This window comes from Myxocyprinus asiaticus, chromosome 2 (genome assembly GCF_019703515.2).
Source record: "Myxocyprinus asiaticus isolate MX2 ecotype Aquarium Trade chromosome 2, UBuf_Myxa_2, whole genome shotgun sequence".
Classification (NCBI taxonomy): domain Eukaryota; kingdom Metazoa; phylum Chordata; class Actinopteri; order Cypriniformes; family Catostomidae; genus Myxocyprinus; species Myxocyprinus asiaticus.
The window spans coordinates 59,665,865-59,689,294 of record NC_059345.1 but is presented as its reverse complement, the minus strand read 5'-3'; the positions used below and the strand labels follow the sequence as shown (position 1 = coordinate 59,689,294).

The following is a 23,430-nucleotide window of genomic DNA, read 5'->3' as shown; positions in this document are numbered from 1 at the left end:
AACTAGTAAATTGAAGAGGAATGGATTGTTTGAACATCACTGCACTGTCCTTTTCCATGTCCAAAATAGTCCCTGCCTTCTTCAGGGACATTTTACTCAGCAGAAGTGGAATGTCAACCTTGACAACTTCAGTTTCAATTTGGCATTTTGTCAGTCCTATTTTAGCTGGTAGTTTCACATTTCTTGTGGAATATACCAAATTCCCATCTCCGAACCGAAATGGTCTGCAACTGGGAGTTTCTGTTTGCATCAGCTGGTTCACTTGGTCTTGGGTGAGACCATCAATATAGCTTTCCAGCCATTTCTCCCCACACACAGTACTGGTACAAGCAGTGTCAATAATGGCTGATCCCAGCGATTCAGTCATAAATATCTCTGCGTCTGACATGGCGGCCTTTGTAAACAATGTGATGTTACATTCCTCTACATTTGCATCTTCAGTTATTCTTACTTGTTCAGTTTTCTTGTGGGGACAGTCTTTCGCCCAATGAAATGTACACTGGCAAATAGCACATCTGGATCTCTTACTGAACTTATCCAGTGGATTAGTCCCTGGTAATGGCTGCTTTAGTTGTCCATTTTGGAAAGTTTTCCAAACAAAAAAAACAAAAGTCCATTTTCCTCTTCCTTGTGGTCTTTGTTCTGTGAAAAACAGCACGTCCTGGTTCAGTTGTATTCCGTTCGACGAGCCTGTCGTTTTCCCTCCGAAAATCCTTTTTAGAGCCAACTTCATGGAGGAGAACTTCAACTCGGTGCAGGCCGTCAATGCTAGCTGTCTGCTTTTTTCATCGAGACAGACCGTGTCTAATAGCTTAAAAGCCAGCACAGCATCAGGAAGCATCATATTATACTTTTTTATCCGGTTTTATCGGTGTTTGAAATCAATTATGTAGTCCTCCATGGAAACTGAACTATTCTTTGTTATGCCATCAAAATAAGAATAGGCTTCATATGCGCAATCTTTTTCCTCTTTTAGGAACACGCCGTCCAGCTTTGCCATCAACGTTGCCATACCGTTATCACTGTCCAAATCCTCCACAGGTATTTCCATCGCCGTTTCACGGGCTCTCCCCTCAAGCCCCAAGGCGACAGCAAGGGCTTGCTTCTTTTTGGTGAGGTCGTTATCCCGCGTCCAGATATTAACTTCATTTTTCCAACATTCATATGGCCGGGCTTCATCAAACTTCGGCGGAACTTTATAACTAGCTGCCATCCTTTAACCATTCTCTGCTACCATTGTTTCTCAGAATAAACACTACATATATTTAGTTAATTCACTTTATTTAGTGCACAGCTAGGTTTCACTTAACCACCATTACCGTCACTCACATCCACCTCCGCACAGCGCATGCCCATCCTCAGGCACGACGTGCCGTATTGAATAGTGTATAAGCACCTTGTGCCGAAGTGAACAGTGTAGAGGAGAAATAACATGTTAACACTATCAAAACATTGATGTAACTTAAATTTTGAGCAGCCCTCTCAGCTCCACCTTTCTAGTTCAACCTATAGTGTGAGTTTGGGGCGTGGCTACTTGAACTAGCTGTTCAGCAGGGGGAATATGAACGTCCATGGCAGACGTGTTATAGAGGAAAATAAATTTAGCTTTGTCTACAGAGAACGGAGTAAAACCAGAGTGAACATTGGCATTGTATTTACCAGGAGGAGGACACACACAAACACACACCACCAATGATGAGATTGCTCTGGCAAATTGGAGCGACAATAACGAGATCACCGTGCAAGTCCCTAATACACTGCTGCCTCCCCCCGTCAACAAAAGCGATCTCACCTAGGGTGCCTAAAAGAACAAAAATGGTGCTGTCGTTACGCTTGCTAGTTACCAGAAGAATCATCCTACCTCATGTGCTGGATCCCCCGCACATTCTACTACATTCAATCCGGCGATGTTATCGGACGACCCGATTCCTTTGCCACACTTTCTGTCCATTGTGTATTTGCTATAGTGGTCTTGTTTAATATGACGTTAAACATTTATCACCTTTTATTTAGTATGGCCTATTTGTTCATAGGAAATCAGAAAGTGCGAAAGGGCGTGATAAGGTGTGCTGGCAAAGGTTGTTTGAAAAAATACTTTTTTTTCGTAATTCCATTTGGTACCACTAGTAGCGCAGAAATTGCACACTTCCCCTTTAAGGATCCGATTAAGGTCATAGTTATTGCACTGTTTGGGATTAAATTTTTCTTGAAATTTGGCTGTGTAACCCAAGGGAGGTTTTTTCAAAGGAAAAGTTCATTCAGAAATGTGGTTCAAAACCAGGATGGTGCCACTTTGTTCTGTAGAACACAAATGGAGGCAATTTGAAGAATCTTCACACAGCTCTTTTTAATACATCAACAGTTCATAGTGACTACATCTGTCAAGCTCCAAAAAGGACACAAATCACCACCATAAAGTAGTTCAGGTGATTTGTGCACTATATTGCGAGTCTTCTGAAGTCATACAATAGCTTTGTTTAAGGAAAGGATAGGATGATTTTCAGAGTGAAACTATTTAAATTTTGGTTTGCAAAGCTCTAGAATGTCTTTAATTATCTCTTGTCCTTTTTGCAACTTGACAGATGTGGTCATTAGGGATGTGCACAATTAATCGACTAATCGAGTACTCGTTCTGCACCACCTTTTCGACTATTAATATCACTACTTGAATATCGCAAATAGTATTTTCTTTGCACATTTGGCTGCAGTATGCAGTGCTGAATAATGTACTTTCCATCTGAATTTCTCACCAAATCTCAGTTACAATTGAGTTAACTGTGGTCACTGTGGATGTGTGTTGTCGAGGAATTGGATGAGAGAAGATATGATGTCACCTGTGCTTTTGAAAACAAAGCCTAGTGTTGCATTAGCAATACCTGTAATATTTTGATTCTTATTGAATTCTACTCTATTAATCTTCGGTTCTTGTTGGAGTCATACAAACCAACGGGTAGATTTATGGTGAAAAGAACTTATTGAATTCTACTCAAACCAACGGACAAATTCTGCATTTATGATGGAAAGAAACTACGAAGCGATATGAGAAACTCGAAAGCTTATAAATTTAATGTATGTGACATACTTGTTATTTTTAAATTACATTTTAATTTACAAGTAATTGATTACTAGTTTTTTGTGGGTTAGAGTACTCGACTACAAATATTTGTGAAAATGCCCATCCTTAGTTGTCCTAATAAACATTCATCATATAGAAAAGAGCTGAGTAAAAATTCTCTTGTCTTTAGAACAGCATGAGGTACAAAGTGAAAGAATTGTTTATTTTTGAGTGAACTATTCCTTTAGGGAAAAAGTGCATTTAGGGGTTGGTAAAAAAGTGCAGTACAGATGCTCCTCAACCATCTTGGAGAGGAACAACAGCTGGTCTTCCACCACAACCCATTAGTGATGAGAGATGTGTTCCTCCACATACCTGGCTGATACAAACAAAAACGCCTTAAACCTCAAATTCCAAGATTACAAAACTGGAAGCAATACTGATGAGCTTAACTCTGGAAATCACCACTGCCAGTCAAAGATTTCTTTTCCACTTTCTGATTTCAGATCTGGCAGACTTTTGGAACTCACTGTGTGTGGGTGTTTGCATAGGCTTTTGTTAATTAACAGTCAGGCTGAATGAAAGTTTAATGGCTCACTTGTCTCTGTAGATTTGCTGGCTGCAGTGTGGCATGGATTGAATATTAAAATGCATAGAGAGAGGGCGGGCTCTTCCAGTCAAGGGCTCTTAGAGACAGTTGTTGGGGTAAAGATGAACTGTGAGAGAAGGAGTTTTGTTTCATATTGACACTTGAATTATTACTGCTTTTCCCTGCCCAATGGGGTTATGTTATCTTAACTTTTTTAAATGAACACTTGAACTGTACTGAAACGGGGGCATAGTTTTATCCATCATCAGTCCATGTCGAGTCTTTCATAAGTTGCAAGAGTGAAACGCCTCAAGGGGGCAAATCTTGAAATGGACTGAAGACTGAAAGCTAGGCGAGAATGAATCACCCAGTTGAAAAGGGAAGCAAAAAAACAAAAAAAACATTTGGAGTAAGTGTGCTGAGGTGGTACCATTGTAAAATGAAAAAGATGAGGATGGGAAAGTCAGCTGGTACCTCAAATAGATTCCGCTGACCTTAAAGACTACATAAAATCTAAATTGTTGTTTTGTTGCTTTCGGTCCATGACTATTAAGCCAATTCAAGGCCAATTCATTTGCAATACATTACACTATATACATCTTTCTCTTCCTGGAAAACGGACCAAAAATATTGGATTTATTTTGTTAGTTGGGGCATATCTAAATCTAAAAATAAATTACAATAAAAGGCTCTCATGAATATGAATATCTCTCCCTCTAATATCACCTGCTACTGACTAGCAAACAGAAAAGCTTGGTTCATGGCTGTGATGTAAAATAATTGCTGTTGGCTTTTTTTTTTTTAAGGGACAAGCTTATCGATATGTCCTGCCCCATTTTCTGTTTCAATAGGAAATGTGTCAACACAGGAAAAAAACTGTGTTCGGCAAGCCATTTCATTCGGGTCTTTTAAGTTTTGCTACCAAATAACACCAGATACACAATATGGCCACTCAGATGCACCATTTAAAACTGACAACTGAAAACCTGGGTAACAAGTAAGCTAAAGCCTGCCAATAGAGTGTTCTCCAATCAGTTTTGCAAAGCATGCTTCCTGTTGTATGATAAAAATTAAGTATATACTCTGTCAGTCATCCATTAAAATCTGATATTTATTTGGTTGGTGTTTGGATATCTGTCTCATTTCTCATAAAAGGTAATTATTCTATCAGCTTGTGTCATGTGTTAATATGCATTTATCACCTCACTCAAATTTGATTACCTGTTCACCAGTGAGGAAAATGAGCAACAACTTAGCATGTTCAGTGCTAAGTTAACCAGTATGCCGGTATGACACGTGGAGACAGGTACTTTTCTATGAGGCTCAGGATTAAGTTAGAAGACCTGCACTGGTTGCAGTTGAGCTAGTGTGGATAATGTTGAATATTAACCTGTGATCGCCTTTATCTGACTATTGGCAATATGCTGAAAAAGGCATTCCAAGTGTAAACAGCATTTACTTATGATATCAGGTGATAACGAATAAGGACATATTTTGAAAATTAGCATTGTCAAACGTACACTTTGATGGTCTCACATACCCAAATTGTCTAGGCATAAAGTCTGGTCAACTTAACAGCTTATTCTGGACAATAACCATCAACTTTGATGGGAAGAGACCGTCAGATCGTCATGCAAAGTGACCAACAGTTAGTTTTGTTTTTACATGGCTGAAAATAATGATATGATATCTGAAATAAATGATACCACCACAGACGGTGAAGAAAAAACATCTATGGCATCACAGTCTCTACGTGAATGGTTGTACATAAAACACAGAATAAACTGGCAGAAATGGGAATAGACTTTGTAAAAAGAATTAATGTCTGTGTAAAAATAATTACTGTGTCCAAAAGTAATAATTACTGATTATTTCACAGACAAAGCAAAGTGCATTAGACAATTCTGCTTGTGTATAGCAAGTTTGCTTGCAACGAATCTCTATCAAATATCAATCGAAGATTTGAAGCAGCAAACTTTGGCAAAACCAGTGCCATTTCCTCCTCGCAAGCATTCAGAATATCAACTCTGCTCCTTTTAAACACAGCTGTGTTTTCTTGTGACTATGGACTATTTGTGGACTATACCAGTTTGAGTTTTGAATTATGAGCATAATCAGACTGCTTGATGATGCTTTATTTTTGTTAGTCAGTAATCAGAATTGGGAAATTGAATGGAATAGCTTCTTAGGAACTTGCATAAACATCAGAACCAAATTGTTTATATATATATATATATATATATATATATATATATATATATATATATATATATATATATATATACAGGTGCATCTCAATAAATTAGAATGTCGTGGAAAAGTTCATTTATTTTAGTAATTCAACTCAAATTGTGAAACTCGTGTATTAAATAAATTCAGTGCACACAGACTGAAGTAGTTTAAGTCTTTGGTTCTTTTAATTGTGATGATTTTGGCTCACATTTAACAAAAACCCACCAATTCACTATCTCAAGAAATTAGAATACATCATAAGACCAATAACAAAACATTTTAGTGAATTGTTGGCCTTCTGGAAAGTATGTTCATTTACTGTATATGTACTCAATACTTGGTAGGGGCTCCTTTTGCTTTAATTACTGCCTCAATTCGGTGTGGCATGGAGGTGATCAGTTTGTGGCACTGCTGAGGTGGTATGGAAGCCCAGGTTTCTTTGACAGTGGCCTTCAGCTCATCTGCATTTTTTGGTCTCTTGTTTCTCATTTTCCTCTTGACAATACCCCATAGATTCTCTATGGGGTTCAGGTCTGGTGAGTTTGCTGGCCAGTCAAGCACACCAACACCATGGTCATTTAACCAACTTTTGGTGCTTTTGGCAGTGTGGGCAGGTGCCAAATCCTGCTGGAAAATGAAATCAGCATCTTTAAAAAGCTGGTCAGCAGAAGGAAGCATGAAGTGCTCCAAAATTTCTTGGTAAACGGGTGCAGTGACTTTGGTTTTCAAAAAACACAATGGACCAACACCAGCAGATGACATTGCACCCCAAATCGTCACAGACTGTGGAAACTTAACACTGGACTTCAAGCAACTTGGGCTATGAGCTTCTCCACCCTTCCTCCAGACTCTAGGACCTTGGTTTCCAAATGAAATACAAAACTTGCTCTCATCTGAAAAGAGGACTTTGGACCACTGGGCAACAGTCCAGTTCTTCTCCTTAGCCCAGGTAAGATGCCTCTGACGTTGTCTGTGGTTCAGGAGTGGCTTAACAAAAGGAATACGACAACTATAGCCAAATTCCTTGACACGTCTGTGTGTGGTGGCTCTTGATGCCTTGACACCAGCCTCAGGCCATTCCTTGTGAAGTTCACCCAAATTCTTGAATCGATTTCGCTTGACAATCCTCATAAGGCTGCGGTTCTCTCGGTTGGTTGTGCATCTTTTTCTTCCACACTTTTTCCTTCCACTCAACTTTCTATTAACATGCTTGGATACAGCACTCTGTGAACAGCCAGCTTCTTTGGCAATGAATGTTTGTGGCTTACCCTCCTTGTGAAGGGTGTCAATGATTGTCTTCTGGACAACTGTCAGATCAGCAGTCTTCCCCATGATTTTGTAGCCTAGTGAACCAAACTGAGAGACCATTTTGAAGGCTCAGGAAACCTTTGCAGGTGTTTTGAGTTGATTAGCTGATTGGCATGTCACCATATTCTAACCAACCAAACCTGAACCCCATAGAGAATCTATGGGGTATTGTCAAGAGGAAAATGAGAAACAAGAGACCAAAAAATTCAGATGAGCTGAAGGCCACTGTCAAAGAAACCTGGGCTTCCATACCACCTCAGCAGTGCCACAAACTGATCACCTCCATGCCACGCCGAATTGAGGCAGTAATTAAAGCAAAAGGAGCCCCTACCAAGTATTGAGTACATATACAGTAAATGAACATACTTTCCAGAAGGCCAACAATTCACTAAAAATGTTTTGTTATTGGTCTTATGATGTATTCTAATTTTTTGAGATAGTGAATTGGTGGGTTTTTGTTAAATGTGAGCCAAAATCATCACAATTAAAAGAACCAAAGACTTAAACTACTTCAGTCTGTGTGCATTGAATTTATTTAATACACGAGTTTCACAATTTGGGTTGAATTACTGAAATAAATGAACTTTTCCACGACATTCTAATTTATTGAGATGCACCTGTATATATATACAGTACTGTGCAAAAGTCTTAGGTACATAAGATGTTTCACAAAAACATTTGTCTTAGGATGGTTATTTATATCTGCTACTTCAGTGTGTCAATAGGAAATATAAATTTTATACTCCCAAACATTCCTTTTGCAAATAGAATAGAATAGAATAGAAGAACAGGGAGCCCTGCAACAGATGGCATGGCCCTCACAGAGCCCCCCCACTGAACATCGGGTCAGTCTGGGATTACACGAAGAGACAGAAGTAATTGAGACAGCCTAAATAAATAAAAGAAATGTGGCAAAGTCTCAAAGAAGCTTGGAACATTCTATCTGCCAAAAACCAAGAAAAACTGTGTCCAGGTGTAAGTAGGAGAATTTGTGCTGTTTTGAAGGCAAAAGTGTTCACACGAAATATTGATTTAGCTCTTCTTCTATTACTGGACTTTGTATGACGTTAATTGATTAATGAAAACTATTTATGTCTTTATTTATTTAAGAAATCCTCGCTTTGAAAGTTTTTCACAAGTGCCTAAATCTTTTGCACAGTACTGTGTGTGTGTGTGTGTGTGTGTGTGTATATATATATATATACACACACACACATATACACCGATCAGCCACAACATTAAAATCACCTGCCTAATATTGTGAAGGTCCCCTCGTGCCGCATTCTGAGATGCTATTCTTCTCACCACAATTGTACAGAGCGGTTATCTGAGTTACCGTAGACTTTGCCAGTTCTAACCTGTCTGGCCATTCTCGGTTGACCTCTCTCATCAACAAGGCATTTCTGTCAACAGAACTGCCGCTCACTGGATGTTTTTTGTTTTTGACACCATTCTGAGTAAATTCTAGAGACTTGTGCGTGAAAATCCCAGGAGATCAGAAGTTACAGAAATATTCAAACCAGCCTATGTGGCACCAACAATCATGCCACGGTCCAAATAATTGAGATCACATTTTTTCCCCATTCTGATGGTTGATGTGAAAATTAATTGAAGCTCCTGACCCATATCTGCTTGATTTTATGCACTGCATGATTGGCTGATTAGATAATCACATGGATGATTGTTGGTGCCAGATGGGCTGGTTTGAGTATTTCTGTAACTGCTGATCTCCTGGGATTTTCACACACAACAATCTTCTAGAATTTAGGCAGTAATTAGGCAGGTGGTTTTAATGTTGTTGCTGATCTGTGTGTGTGTGTGTGTGTGTGTGTGTGTGTGTGTGTGTGTGTGTGTATATATATAGATATATATATATATAGATATATATATACTGTTTATATAATTCTAATTCTATACAAATTCTATATAATAAATGTATTGGAGTCGGATCAAAAATTATCCATAACAGCACAAAAGTGTTCAATTGGACTTTCATAATAAAGTCTACTTGTCTATGTAGTTTTGTTTTTATTTATTTTTTTCTCATTTGTTACAACCACAGAGAACAAGTAAAGCTATCAGTTTACATGAAAATGTGGGTCAGTGGTCTCTCAGGTCTTTGTTTAAATTAGGTCTGCCTAATACAAACATGTCTGTGTTATTAACACATTGTTATAATTGAATTGTGGTTGTGAGAACAGTATCACCAAACAACACATAACCCCAACTGACTTTTCCGTAATTCATACAGTGGCCCCAAAAATGTTTCAGTTGTTTTAGCCATAATTAAAAATTTGATTACATTATATAACAACTAGGTTGTCAGTTGATTACATTAATTATTATGATTAATTAATCAAATTAATTGAATATATTAATATTTGCTGAGAAAGGCCCACAGAAATAATTCAGTATAAATAATACATAATTATTCGGTTATATATATATACAATTGAAATAAAAATTTAAGACGGAAAGGATTTTCAAATTTAAGCTTTTCTGATGACTCATAATTTTTAAACATTATATCTATATCAGTTAAGTGACATATTCAAAGTCATAATGTGAATGTATAACTTAATATTTCTAAATAGCAGGATTTTTAAAAAAATACAGCAATGTCATAATTATTCAACCCTTATTGCATGTAACTGTTTCCTAAATATGTAAGGCTACACAAATAATTGCTTTAAAACACAATTAAGCCCTCGCTCTATAATGGCACTTATTTAAGTTTTAAAATATAAGTTTAGTGTCAAAAGCAAAAATGTTTTTCTAGGCAAAAAATGCAAAGGAAAAAGGAGTTGTCACAAAAGCTAATAGAGGAGATTATTTTACATTTACATTTACATTTATTCATTTGGCAGACGCTTTTATCCAAAGCGACTTACAAGAGAGGAAAACATAAGCGAATCATCTTAGGAGACAGTGGTATAAAAAGTGCTGTATTACAAAGTATCACTAGCATCATAATAGTATTCAAAATAGAATAAAGTGCAACAGAATTTTATTTATTTTTTTTTTTTTTTTAATGACTGGTTAAGTGCTCATGGAAAAGATGTGTTTTTAGTCGTTTTTTGAAGACAGAGAGTGAGTCAGCTTCACGGATGGAGTTGGGAAGGTCATTCCACCAGCGTGGTATGATGAAGCTGAAAGTCCGGGAAAGTGTTTTGGTGCCTCTTTGTGTTGGTACAACAAGTTGACGTTCCTTAGCCGACCGCAGACTTCTAGTGGGCGCGTAGCTCTGCATAAATGATATGCTGGAGCAGACCCAGTAACTGTTCTGTATGCCAGCATCAGAGCCTTGAATTTGATATGTGCATCAACCGGTAGCCAGTGGAGAGAGACAAGGAATGGTGTAACATGTGCTCTCTTTGGTTCATTAAAGACCAGACGTGCTGCTGCATTCTGGATCATTTGGAGGGGTCTAGTTGCACATGCAGGGAGGCCTGCAATGAGAGCATTACAGTAGTCCAGTCTAGTTATGACAAGTGACTGGACAAGCAATTGTGTGGCATGTTCAGAGAGGAAGGGTCTTATCTTCCTGATATTGTAAATCTGTGTAAATCTACATGATCTTGCGGTCTTTGAGATGTGGTCTGTGAAATTTAGTCTGTTGTCGATGGTTACCCCTAGATTTCTGACCGATTTGGAAGGCGTTACTGTAGTTGCACCCAGCTGCGCGGTGATGTTGTGTTCAACATCAGGGTTGGCTGGAAAGACAAGGAGTTCAGTCTTGGCTGGGTTGAGTTGCAGGTGGTGCTCCTTCATCCAGGCCAAGATGTCCGCCAGGCAGGCAGAAATTCGAGCAGTCACTGTGGTGTTGTTGGGCTGGAAAGACAAGTAGAGTTGCGTGTCATCAGCGTAACAGTGGTAGGAGAAACCATGTGCTTGAGTGATGGGTCCCAGTGATGTTGTGTATATAGAGAAGAAAAGTGGCCCAAGCACTGATCCCTGAGGTACACCAGTAAGTAGCTGATGTGGCTTGGATACCTCACCTCTCCAGGCTACCTTGAAGGACCTACCTGAGAGATAGGAATTAAACCAGTCAAGCACAGTTCCTGTGATGCCCAGAGAGGAAAGGGTAGAGAGTAATATCTGATGGTTGACTGTGTCAAAGGCTGCAGAAAGGTCCAGCAGAATCAGGACTGATGATCTGGATTCAGCTGTCGTCCGTCTCAGCGACTCGGTGACAGACAGCAGGGCGGTCTCGGTGGAGTGTCCACTTTTAAAGCCTGACTGATTGTCATCCAGCAGCTTGTTCTGTGAGAGATAGGCAGAGATTTGATTGAAAACTGCCCTTTCAAGTGTTTTTGCCATGAATGGTATGAGAGAGACTGGTCTGTAGTTTTCTATTTGTGTGGGATTAAGTGCGGGTTTCTTCAGCAGCGGGGTTACTCGAGCCTGCTTAAATGTAGTGGGAAAAGTGCCTGTAAGTAGAGATGTGTTAATTATGTGTGTGAGTGCAGGTAGGATGGATGGAGAAATGGCCTGGAGAAGGTGGGAAGGAATGGGGTCAAGGGAACAGGTGGTGGGGTGGTTGGAGAGGAGGAGTTTAGAGACCTCAGTGTCAGTCAGAGGAGAGAACATGGAGACAGAAGAGTTGCATACAGGAGACAGGTGTTTGACAATGTGTGGTGCTGAGAATGTATTGCTGATGGCTGCAACCTTATTAGTAAAAAATGTGGCAAAGACATCTGCTGTCAGTGATGTGTCAGGCGGTGGAGGGGGAGAGCAGAGAAGTGTGTTGAATGTTCTAAACAAGCTGCGAGTGTCTGTGGAGCTGTTGATCTTGTTCTGGTAATAGGAGGTTTTTGCTGATTTGACATTATCTGAAAAAGTTGCAAGCAGGGACTGATATTTACCTAGATCTGTTGGATCTTTAGATTTCTGCCATCTCCTCTCAGCTGCCCTGAGGTCAGTCCGATGTTCACGAAGGACGTCAGACAGCCATGGGCTGGGTGGTGTAGCACGTGCTGACCTAGTGGAGATAGGACAGATGTTGTCTAGACAGGTTGTTAAAGTAGAACTTAGTGTGTCTGTGGCAGTGTTTACATTAAGCGTGGTAAATATATTTTGTGTAGGAAGAGATGTAGAGACAGCAGTGGAAAGGCGAGAGGGTGAGAGGGAACGGAGGTTACGGCGAAAGGAAACCAATGGTGGAGTCTGTTTTAATGTAGATGGGAGTGTCATGTTGAATTGAACAAAGTAGTGATCAGAGACATGTAAAGGAGTAACAAGAATATTTGAGTTGGTACAGTTACGTGTAAAGATGAGGTCCAGCTGGTTGCCCGATCTGTGAGTTGCTGTGGTGTGTAGTTTTTCCAAGTCAAATGAGGCCAGGAGAGTATTCAATTCAGTGGCCTGGGGCTTGTCTTGGTGTATGTTGAAATCACCAAGAACCACAAGTGGCCTACCATCCTCCGGCAAGGAGGACAGCAGGACATCCAACTCCTCAAGAAAGTTTGTCAGCTGACCTGGAGGGCGATAGAGGACAACAACATGGATTTTTGTGGGTTGCATTGTAGTAATAGCATGGAATTCAAAACTAGTGTTGTTACATAGTGAAGAGTGTGGTGAAAAAGTCCAGTTGTTATGAATGAGCAAACCTGTTCCCCCACCCCTACCGGTGCGTCGAGGGGTGTGAGAGAAGGAGAAGTTGTTGGAGAGAGCAGCAGGTGTTGCTGTATCCTCTGGACGTATCCATGTTTCTGTCAGTGCCAGGATGCTGAGGGTAGACTGCGTGGCAAAGGCTGGAATGAAGTCAGCTTTGTTCACAGCTGACTGGCAGTTCCAGAGTCCCACTGAGAAAGAGAGCGGAGCAGGTGGTGAAGTGCAAAGTGGCCGTAGGTTGTGTGGGTTGCATTTGGTCTTGCATCGATATCGTGTAAACGGTCTGTAACAGATAACAGGGATGTGCTTGAAGGCATGTGTTATTCGTGATGTAGACATGTTAGTATATAGAAGGAAAAGAGATACAATAACAAGATGCTTAAGTGCTATGCTGAGTGGCGCCTTGTCGGTGTCCTTGCTCGGTGGACTCGCACAGGTAGGCTCGCACAGGTAGGCTTGCACAGGTAGACTCGCACAGGTAGACTCGCTGGTCTTTACACAAGTAGGTCTTCACACGAGGAGGGCTTTACACAAGGGCTACCACTTCCGCTGCCGCTTCCGCATCAGCATTCGAGTCAAATATATACTCGATGATAATGAGCCGTTCAATGAAAAAGGCAGGACACGCCTTAATGCTACTTAGCACAACAAAGCTAGTCACATGGTCAGCTGAAACTAAGGGTCGCGCGAGGTGACAAGTGTGACTTCCGTGCACCGCAAATAAATTATGCTGCACTTTAGCAATAAATAATACCCTAAAACAAGTGAAACACTGTTTATAAACATTAAAAACCATGATAGTTTTACACACACTGGCCAATCAATGCTAAATCTAGCAGTGAGTATCCTGGGACAAGTCAAAAACAATATAGCACACACACACACACCAACCTTCGTATAAGTGACGCGGGTTCAAGACAGTAAACAAACAGCACAAGTCTAGCAATGAATACCACTCTTCAACAAAGTAAAACAATGAAATAAACACACTTACACGCAACTGCAGACTCCTGTAGATAGATTGCTTATCCTAGATTATTGCGTTACACAAGAAAGGCCATGGCTAAAAATACATTTCCAAGGCACTTAAATTTCCAATAGACAAAGTTGGCAGCATCATTCATACATTGGTATAGGAATTTGGAAAGACCTTTGGAGTCCTGGGAGAAGATTTTATGGATGTATGACACTAAATTGAAAATGAGATTTAGACCCATGGGTCAGGAGTACGTCTGGAGTAAGAAAGGCAAGGTGATGACAAGAATGACACCATCCCCACGGTCAAGCATAGAGGTGAGTCAGTCCTGTTATGGGTGTGTTTTGGTGCTGCAGGAAATGGCTATCCTGACTGTGTGACTGGCGCCATGGGTTCTTTCAGGTATCAGGCCATTTTGGCAAAGAATGTGATGCGTTCAGTGTGTAAATTGAAGCTTGGTGATCATTGGACTTTCCAGCAAGACAATAACACCAAGGATATATCCAAGTTGTCCAAAATCTGGTTCATGGATGGGTTCTGTAATGTCCTTGAATAGCCCTTTCAGTCCATCATTAAAATCCCATTGAAAGTCTTTGTTGGGATTTGAAGGAAGCATTGGCAGCACAGAAACCAAAGAATGTCAATGAGCTGGAAGCTTTTACTCATGAGAAATGTGTCCGAAGCCTGAGAACACTTATCTGAAATATTTATTTTATGTTATTAAGGGTAAAGAATGCTCCACAAATGACTGACTTTGGGGGTTGAATCATTTTGACATGACATTTGTAGAGATAATTCGTTATTTTTATTTTATTTTACAATTTGAGGAAACTTAAATCTTTGTTCTCAAAATCACTCAAATGTGTAATAAAAACTTACTTTGACCGTTTACTGAGGTTTTAGTTGATGTTTTAATTCACAACACCAGAATGTGTTGCTGGTCAGGGGGTTTGAATCATTTTGATTGCAATTGTATAATGTATACATAATATATTAGGGCTGTGAATCGAATAAAAAGTTAACTAATTATTCGCACAATTTTCTGTGATTAATTGCCATTAATCATGGTACATGGTACATTAAAATATAATCATAAATATATTTACTTTGTCTCAAAGAACTTGCAAGAAATTGGCTATTCATCATTTATTTTAATTATTTAATAATGTATGCACATGTTAAAATGTTTTGTTTTTTTAACCGGTATACTACAAATCTCTCCCACACCTGGCTCACCACTTGCGGGTGAAGTCTTAATTGTCCATACAGTAAATCCGTTCCCGTAAAGATATAATAATGTTGAAAAGACTATTTGTGCAACGAATTAATTATGACCGCTTCAGTCCCTCTCTGCTTGTAAACAGCAGAACTAATGAAAATCACACCGGTTTGATCGTATGTGTGAAAGGGTAAGGCGAAGTGTGTCCAAAAGTGGCTAGATACGATACATTTGTATTGGTTTTAAAGATCTTATGTGCTGTTCTTAATTTATTTTTTTCCTTGGTACACAATTTATAAATTAATTATATAATATATGCAGTGCATTCAGAAAGTATTCAGACCCCTTCATTGTTTTCAATCTATAATGACAAAGCAAAACCAGATTTTTAATAACTTTGCAAATTTATTAAAAAGAAAAAACTGAAATATCACATTGACATAAGTATTCAGACCCTTTGCTATGATGCTTGAAATTTAGCTCACGTGCATTCCATTTCTCTGGATCATCTTTGAGAGTTTTCTGCACTTTGATTGGAGTCCACCTGTGGCAATTGATTGGACATGATTTGGAAAGGCACACACCTGTCTATATAAGGTCTCACAGCTGAAAATGCATATCAGAGCAAAAACCAAGCCATGAAGTCAAAGGAACTGCCTGCAGAGCTCAGAGACAGAATTGTGTCAAGGCACAGATCCTGGGAAGGCTACAGAAAAATTCAACTGTATTGAAGGTTCCCAAGAGCACAGTGGTCTCCATAATTCTTAAATGGAAGAAGTTTGGAACAACCAGGACACTTCCTAGAGAAGGGCATTGGTAAGAGAGTTGACCAAGAACCCGATGGACACTCTGGTTGAGCTCCAGAGAGCATGTGTCGATATGGGAGAAACTTGCAGAAGGACAACCATCACTGTGACACTCCACCAATCTGGGCTGTATGGCAGAGTGGCCAGACAGAAGCCTCTCCTCAATGCAATACAAAAGGGAGAGAGAAATCGAGTGAATGTAAAAGCGGCCCCCCGAAAAGTGTGGCTTTAACCTGCATGAATGCCTGTTGACACTGCTCCGTCAACTGGACCGGGTCTGGAGCTCCCTTTTTAGTGAGATCAGTCAGCGGGCTGGTGACATCTGAATAATTAGACACGAATCTCCTAGAATAGGCAGCCAGCCCCAGGAACTGTCTCACCCCCTTTTTCGTCTTGGGCCTCGGGCAGGTCGCAATCGCAGCAGTCTTGTCAATTTGGGGACGCACCTGCCCGTGGCCCAAGTGGAACCCCAGATACCATACCTCCAGCCACCGAATCATGCACTTTTTGAGGTTTGCTGTGAGTCCCGCTCATCTCAGAACCACCCCAAGATGCTGCATGTGCCGCGACAGTCATTGCTGTAAATGATGATTTTACATCACAGTAAGTAGGCAGCGGCGTAAGCCAAATGCGGTTTGATGATTCGGTCCATGAGATGCTGAAGCATAGCCAGGGTTCCAAACAAACCGGACGGAAGCATCACGAATTGGTGTAATCCAAACGCCGTGGAGAAGGCTGTTTTTTTCACTGGAAATTGGTGTCAAGGGTATATGCCAATAACCCTTTGTCAAATCCAGTGTCGAATAAAACCGAGCAGTGCCTAACCGATCGAACAACTCATTAACGCAAGGCATTGGGTATGCGTCAAATTTAGACACCGCGTTGACTTTTCGCTCTTAGGAACTAGAACAACCGGGCTGGACCAATCGCTTTGGGATTCCTCTATTACCCCATATCAAGCATTGATTCCAATTCTTCCCGGACAATTTTCTTTTTGTGCTCGGGCGATCGGTAGGGACGGCTACGTACCACTACCCCCGGCTCAGTCTTGATGTGGTGCTAGATGAGGTTCGTACGACCCGGTAGAAGGGAAAACACATCTGCAAACTCCTTTTGCAACTTGGCAACCTCTGCGAGTTGATACGGTGAGAGGTGGTCTCAGCAAGTGACCGAGGTGAAATGATTGTGTTTTGTATTCACCTCCAGCCCGAGCTCGGCCCTCTCTTGGACTACCATAGCCAACGTCACAGGGACCACCTCCCTCCACAATTTCAGGAGGTTGAGGTGATATATTTGACATGCGCCCCCTCTATCGGTTCGCTTTACCTCATAATTGAGATCCTCCACTGGTTGTGTGACCTCAAAGGGTCCATGCCACTTGGTGAGTAATTTGTTCTGGGGAGAGAGCAGCAGAAGAGAATGGGGAAAACACAGAGGGAGGGGAGAGAGAGTGGGAGGGCTCCACCAATTGAACAGCCTCCTCCAGCAACGCCGGGCGGTGGCACTGGACCCATTCTGCCATCCCTCGCGGTAGCCGATGGACGAGCTGCTCCAGTACCACCTGATCAATTACTCCCTCGACGTCATGATCCCCCGCAAGCAGCCATCTCCAGCAGGTGTCTCGGAGCCGTTGGGTGAAGGCAAACGGGTGGCCGGTCGTCTCCAACTTCAACGACTGGAAGAGCTGGCGATGCTGCTCCGGACTGTGGCCAACCTGCTGCAGGATGGTCTTTTTCAGGTCCTCATAAGCCAGGAGGTTCGCCACCGGCAGTTGTTGTGCTGCGAGCTGGGCCTCCCCGGACAGCAATGGGAGGAGCCTGGCCGCTCCATATCTCAGCGGTCCGCTCAAATAAGTCGAGGAAAGCTTCTGGGTCGTCCTCGGCCCCCATCTTCAGAAGCGTGGGCAGGGGCATGGTGCTGTGGTTGTCTGGGGAGGCGACCAGGGCTCTCTCCTGGCTGAGAAGGCTCCGGATTGCATGCCAGTTCTCTGCTTGAGCCCTAAGGATCTCAAAGAACCGGCGATCTTGATCTTGCCGAAGCTCAAGCAGGGATTGTTGGTGGGACTGGTGTAAGCCAGCGAGGGATTTGAGGATCTCTGCCAACTGGGAGGACTCCATGGGGCGTACTTCAAGCTCCCGGGTTTCGGCACCAGTGTAACACAGCTCACAAACAGAAGGGAAGGAGAACACAGGGAAGCAGGTTTTTCCAGGCTCAGGTAGGAATTTTAATCGGCCACTTCAATGCTTTACAACTTCATAAACTCATCAGCTTCACAGGCACGTAGACTTAAACTCATTAGCTTCACAGGCATGTAGTAATTTAAACACATCATCTTCACAAACATAACAGATTAAACATAGCAGCTTCAGGAGCACCGTGGCCTTCCTTGTGCCAGACTCTCTCTCTCTCTCTGCTGGTGGCGTGGCTGCTTATATGCTGCTCTCCCCATGCTCACTGGAATTAGAAACGGGTGTTAAACACAATCTAGCTCAGGTGCAAGCGCCCTTACCGCTTTCTCTCTCTCTGGACGGATGCTTGACCACGCCCCCGCTGCCACACACATTATTCATTTAAACCACTCAAAGAGGACTTTACAGCATCATATTCTGTGTTTCCTTAAAGATGCCTTGAAACGATGTGTGTTGTGAAAAACCCTATTCAAATAAAAATGACTTGACAATAATTCTGCTAGCTTGCAAGGTGCTTAGAAATGTGCAGCAAACTGTCGATACTTCTACCATGAAATAGCTTGAAAACATAACGCTTACTAAAATGCACTAGCATGTTTTTCTGGTACTTGTTCTTTCTAGTACATGTTCTGTCAATTGTTGATTAACTATGTCAACAAGGCTTATTTTGCTAATGCAACGTTCATGTATCTTCATGTGTTTCAGCATCGACAAGGTCTCAAAGGTTGCGTCCCCAGTACTGGTCATCCATGGCACAGATGATGAAGTGATCAATTTCTCCCATGGCTTGGCCATCTACGAGAGATGTCCACGTGCTGTGGAGCCTCTGTGGGTTGAGGGTGCAATGACATCGAGCTGTATGCTCAATACCTTGAGAGACTCAAGCAGTTCATCACCTTTGAGTTGGCTACCTCCTGAAGGCACAGCACAAAGACAAGGACGCGTGCTGGGTTCCTCTTTATCCAGGGCTGAGGAACGCCATGAGTACATGCACTTGCTGAAGAAAAAGCTGGACTCCTTCGAAGTCTCTCTCGAAGCCTTTTCGTCCCTAAAGGGAAAATGCATTTTACTGATTTTTCTTTTTCTATTCTTTTATACTTGAAGAAATATAGACATTTTGCACCACATTCAGTACATACTAAATGTTTGTTTGATTATTTGATTTTTTTCTATGCATTTTTAAAATACTCAAGGTTTAATTAAATTGATGCACTTTTCTTGTGCAGATATTTTCAGGTTATTATATATTATATGGGGTGGGGGGTTACACAATAGCATTCCCTTTTATTATGTTAGAAGTAGATTAGTAAAATACTTTTTTTTTATGGCCAGTTTGTATGCGTGTGCGTGTTTGTCTGGTAAAAAAGGTCACTGCCCAGGAGGCTTGGGCTAATTAAAAATGGAAGAACTGTGGAAGTAACCCGTGAATAATGAAGATCTGCTGTGTTCTGTCAATTACTTCAAATACATTGTGTTAGTGGGACTTTTTCTCTTTTCAGTGCTGAAACATGGCGATTTGTAGTAATACAGCAATCAGGGCATTGTTTCAGTCTGAACAGTACATCATTCTAAATGTTGAAATCAAATGTGCGTTGTAAAAAAATGTGAAATTTTAAAGCTTTCTCTGTTTCTTTTAGCATTGATGTTACAATAAGCCTTATGTTCTCAGACATTTCGCTCCAGCATTCCTGTTTCTCGAGAAAATGGGATTTTAAAGATTTTCTCTGGGTTCCTGCTCGTTGCTGCTCCTCTTTGGAAAATCACTGTGAAAACGTAAACTTCACTAGATACAAATAAGGTACAGCTGACCACACATCACTATTTAGAAGTTTATCCCTCATTCCAGGCATCAGACTGATCCCTTGAAATGAGTAATAATAATAATAATAATAATAATAATAAAAAATAAATAAATAAAATAAAATAAAAATAAATATATATATATATATATATATATATATATATATATATATATATATATATATATATATATATATATGGCTTATATATATATATAAAAAAAAATTTTTTTTTTTTTAAATGCTGAGTGAAGGACTGTATGTAGACATTTCATGATAGCACTACACAACAGAATACTTGGACACATTTTCTAAGCCTGTGTATGCTAATTAAGGAAACTGATTGCTACCAAACCAATGCAGGCATCAGATTGTATGTTTTAATGCATATCAGACTGTTGTTTGTTAACTTGACTTGTTGTTTTGCTGTATTATTATACAATGGTGGTTCATGTATGTTGTAATGGAATGTTGTTCCTCTTCGTTTGGAGATAAAAATGCTCCATTCAACCTCAGACGCTTTTTAAGGAATGATAGAACCTGACACCATCTGAGCCTGTCATTGCTTTTGATACTGACGTTTTTACAATATTTTGAAGTAATTAATAATATTTACACCTCTTTTAATGCTGGTTTGTAAGATAATCGTACTGTACACCTTATTTCTCTATATAGGTATGTAACATATGAAGTAAATTGTATTTAGCTTTGATTTTTATTGACACTGGAATCACAGTATGCAAATATAATGCAGACAAAAACCTAGTTGCTACAGACACTTTTGCGTGTAGTTCTTTTTTTTTTTACTATCTTTAAAGCCTTAAATGTGCAGTGAAACAGATTATTATTCTTTCTGTTGGTCATTGCTTGAACGCAACACAGTGGATATTGTTCTGCTTATAAAGGAATAAAGGATGCATGGACACTAAAAACAAGTTTTCCTGTCATGATGCTAGTATATGAAATGTTTTGATCCCTCATAATGCTGCTTTTTCTTTTAGTTCGGATAAGTCTACCTACAAAACAACTTTAAAAGATAAAATGTGTACAGTTCTTCAATTCACGAGTCTTAATTTTGATTCCAGCAACTAAGTGCAGTCTTTAAATTTGGAACTTTTTGCAAGATTAAAGATTTTTATATTCCGAAGAAGTGGTTCTTACCTCGTTACTTTTATCTGGAATAGTCAACTCAGTGAGACTCACCTGTCTGTAATTTTTTCTTGACTTTTTTTTCTTTAATTGGACTGCAAAAAGTTAAGACACATTGTTATTTGTGTTGTCCCACAAATAGTGATAATGGTGTGTTGGGCCTCATGTATTCAGATAGAAGACAAAGGCAGGCCTAACACAGTTGTAAAAACCTAACTCAAGCCCCCACATTCCAAGTCATAAATTATACTGATAAAAATCACGCCAAAATCAAACAAAGGGAGTCCAAAACAGACTACAAATCCCATGAAGCCTTGCTCACTAAAGGATCAAACTCTCAACTCCTATTGGATGAGGCACACAACAGAACGTCCCTCAAACATGACATCATCAGGAGTTGAAATACCTCTGAAATGCTTCCGGGATTTGCTTCCAGCAACTTTGTTCACCGAGTATAGACACAGCTCATCGCTGCTCTCAGGTGCAATCTCGTGGCACAAGGAAGTAACGTCCGACTTGAAACTGTGACCATACAATCTCCATCTCGCTGGACGAGTTGAGATTACTCTGTGTTCAACCGAACACTCTAACGGATCCGAAGGAGACCGCTGAGCAATCCGCATCTTCATCCGTTTGCCTGCAGAAATGAAGAGATTAAAGATTTCTCTTCCATCTTCAATCAAGTCGACACTTCTGAGTTCTCCGCCAGCCCGCCGAGAATCAACAGCCGTGCCCGCCAACAGAGCGAGGAAACGGCCTTTATTCTCTCTCTCTAACTCGTACTAACCACACACACACACACACACACACACACACGCACACGACCCCTCACAAACATTCTGGCACACATTTTTGGCTCGTAGATAGCTTAATGCTAAAGCCCAGCTTTGTCCCTAAGCTATCGTATAAGCGGATACACGCGGTAACTGGTGGACGCCATTGACTGGTTTCTCTCCGCCCCCATTCACGGTCATATTCCCTGGCCGGAAGTCTCGCATGACATACTCTCCACGAGAGTCACGTCCGCCATTTTGTGCGCGTCCCTCCTTACACACACACACACACACACTGTCACACACACACCTTATGTGTTATAGGATTATTTTAGTTTCCATATCTAATCATATCACTGTTTAGTTTGTAGTTGTAAGTCGGAAGTTTATTGACTGCATTGTATTAATTATTAATTGATATTACTGCATCAATAAACTTTGTTTATATTACAAAGAGAAGTGTTTTGGTTTGTTTTGCCTACGCCTGTGTCATACTGACGGGATGTCAGTGCTCGGATTCAAGCCTTCATTCATTGTTTTTTTCCCGAAAATCGATATTCTTCGGATGTCGATAATCCTAAGAAAACAATCTAATATTGAGACTGTTTTACTATCTGGTTATTAGTCCCTGATTTCAGGGTGGTGCCCCGTCAATGTTAATCCTTATTAATATTCTGTTGATTTTTGATAATTGATAATTATCTTTGATGATTGTTGAATCTGAATGATCAATAAGCTAGTGTTAATTTTAATTAATGTTTCATCGATGTTAACAATTAACGATTATCTTTGATAATTGTTGATTTAAAGGATTAAAAAAGCTAACATTGACAGAACAGGAAGTAAATTTTGTAATAATTTACATAATTTAAAACATAATTTATAGAAGTCCACACCCCTTCATTCAAAATTGCACAGGACTCGCCCTTATGAAAGTTAACTATTGTTCTTCTATGTGCAGCACAGCTAAAGCAGAAATCCTCTTTTACATGACTGCACATATGAATGGTCTGTTTACATGTAGAGATTCAGGAAACACATACAGTGTTTAAATCGCTGGAGGTCACTGATTCACTGCACTGTTGCTGCTAGTAGGCGTTCCTACTCTACTGGAGTATTTAACTGTATCAGGCGGCAGATCACTGTCTGCAACTCACACATCATGTCTTTGCATTAAGTTGAGCTACACTCAACTTGCTGACACACAACTACAGTATCTCACAGGGGTCAGATCACATGAGCTCCACTGTCTCACATGTTGCTGAAAACTGCCTGCTCTGATTGAAAATGAATGTTTCCAGTCACTTTACCACTGCAAGACACTGTTAGACTGAACAGGGTTTTGTCTCATCACCAATGGTTGCAGTCACTCATGTTGCTGGAAATAACCAACTCTCATTGAAAATGAAGAACTTCGGTGGCTTTGTCACTGCAAGTCGCTGTCAGTGTGAACTGGGTTTTTGTTGCAACACAAACTATTGCGGTCACTCATTTCCCCTGAAATCGTCAACTCCAATTGAAAATAAATGACTTTCAGTCACTTTACACTGCAAATCACTTTGTGTGAGCACCCCTTTTATTCTATGGGTTTTGGGTGTATGAATGTATTGAGGTGCTATTAGCAGATCTTGGATAATTGTGTTTTTGTCTCACTATGGGGAGTGTTAGGGGCACAGGACAAGAGGCAGATAAAAGGTCAGATCCTGGACCATGAATACAGTA

At 40.5% G+C, this 23,430-nt stretch overlaps 1 protein-coding gene across 1 annotated transcript in view; it reads left to right on the top strand.

Moving 5' to 3' along the window:
* LOC127449925 (uncharacterized) overlaps positions 1-19,886 on the top strand; it is a 99,370-nt gene extending 79,484 nt beyond the window's left edge. The window contains exon 4 of the mRNA XM_051713552.1: positions 18,693-19,886. Coding sequence (XP_051569512.1) covers positions 18,693-19,089 — 397 coding nt within the window. The 3' untranslated portion in view covers positions 19,090-19,886. The remainder of the gene's footprint in view (positions 1-18,692) is intronic.
* Positions 19,887-23,430: the final 3,544 nt, after the last annotated feature.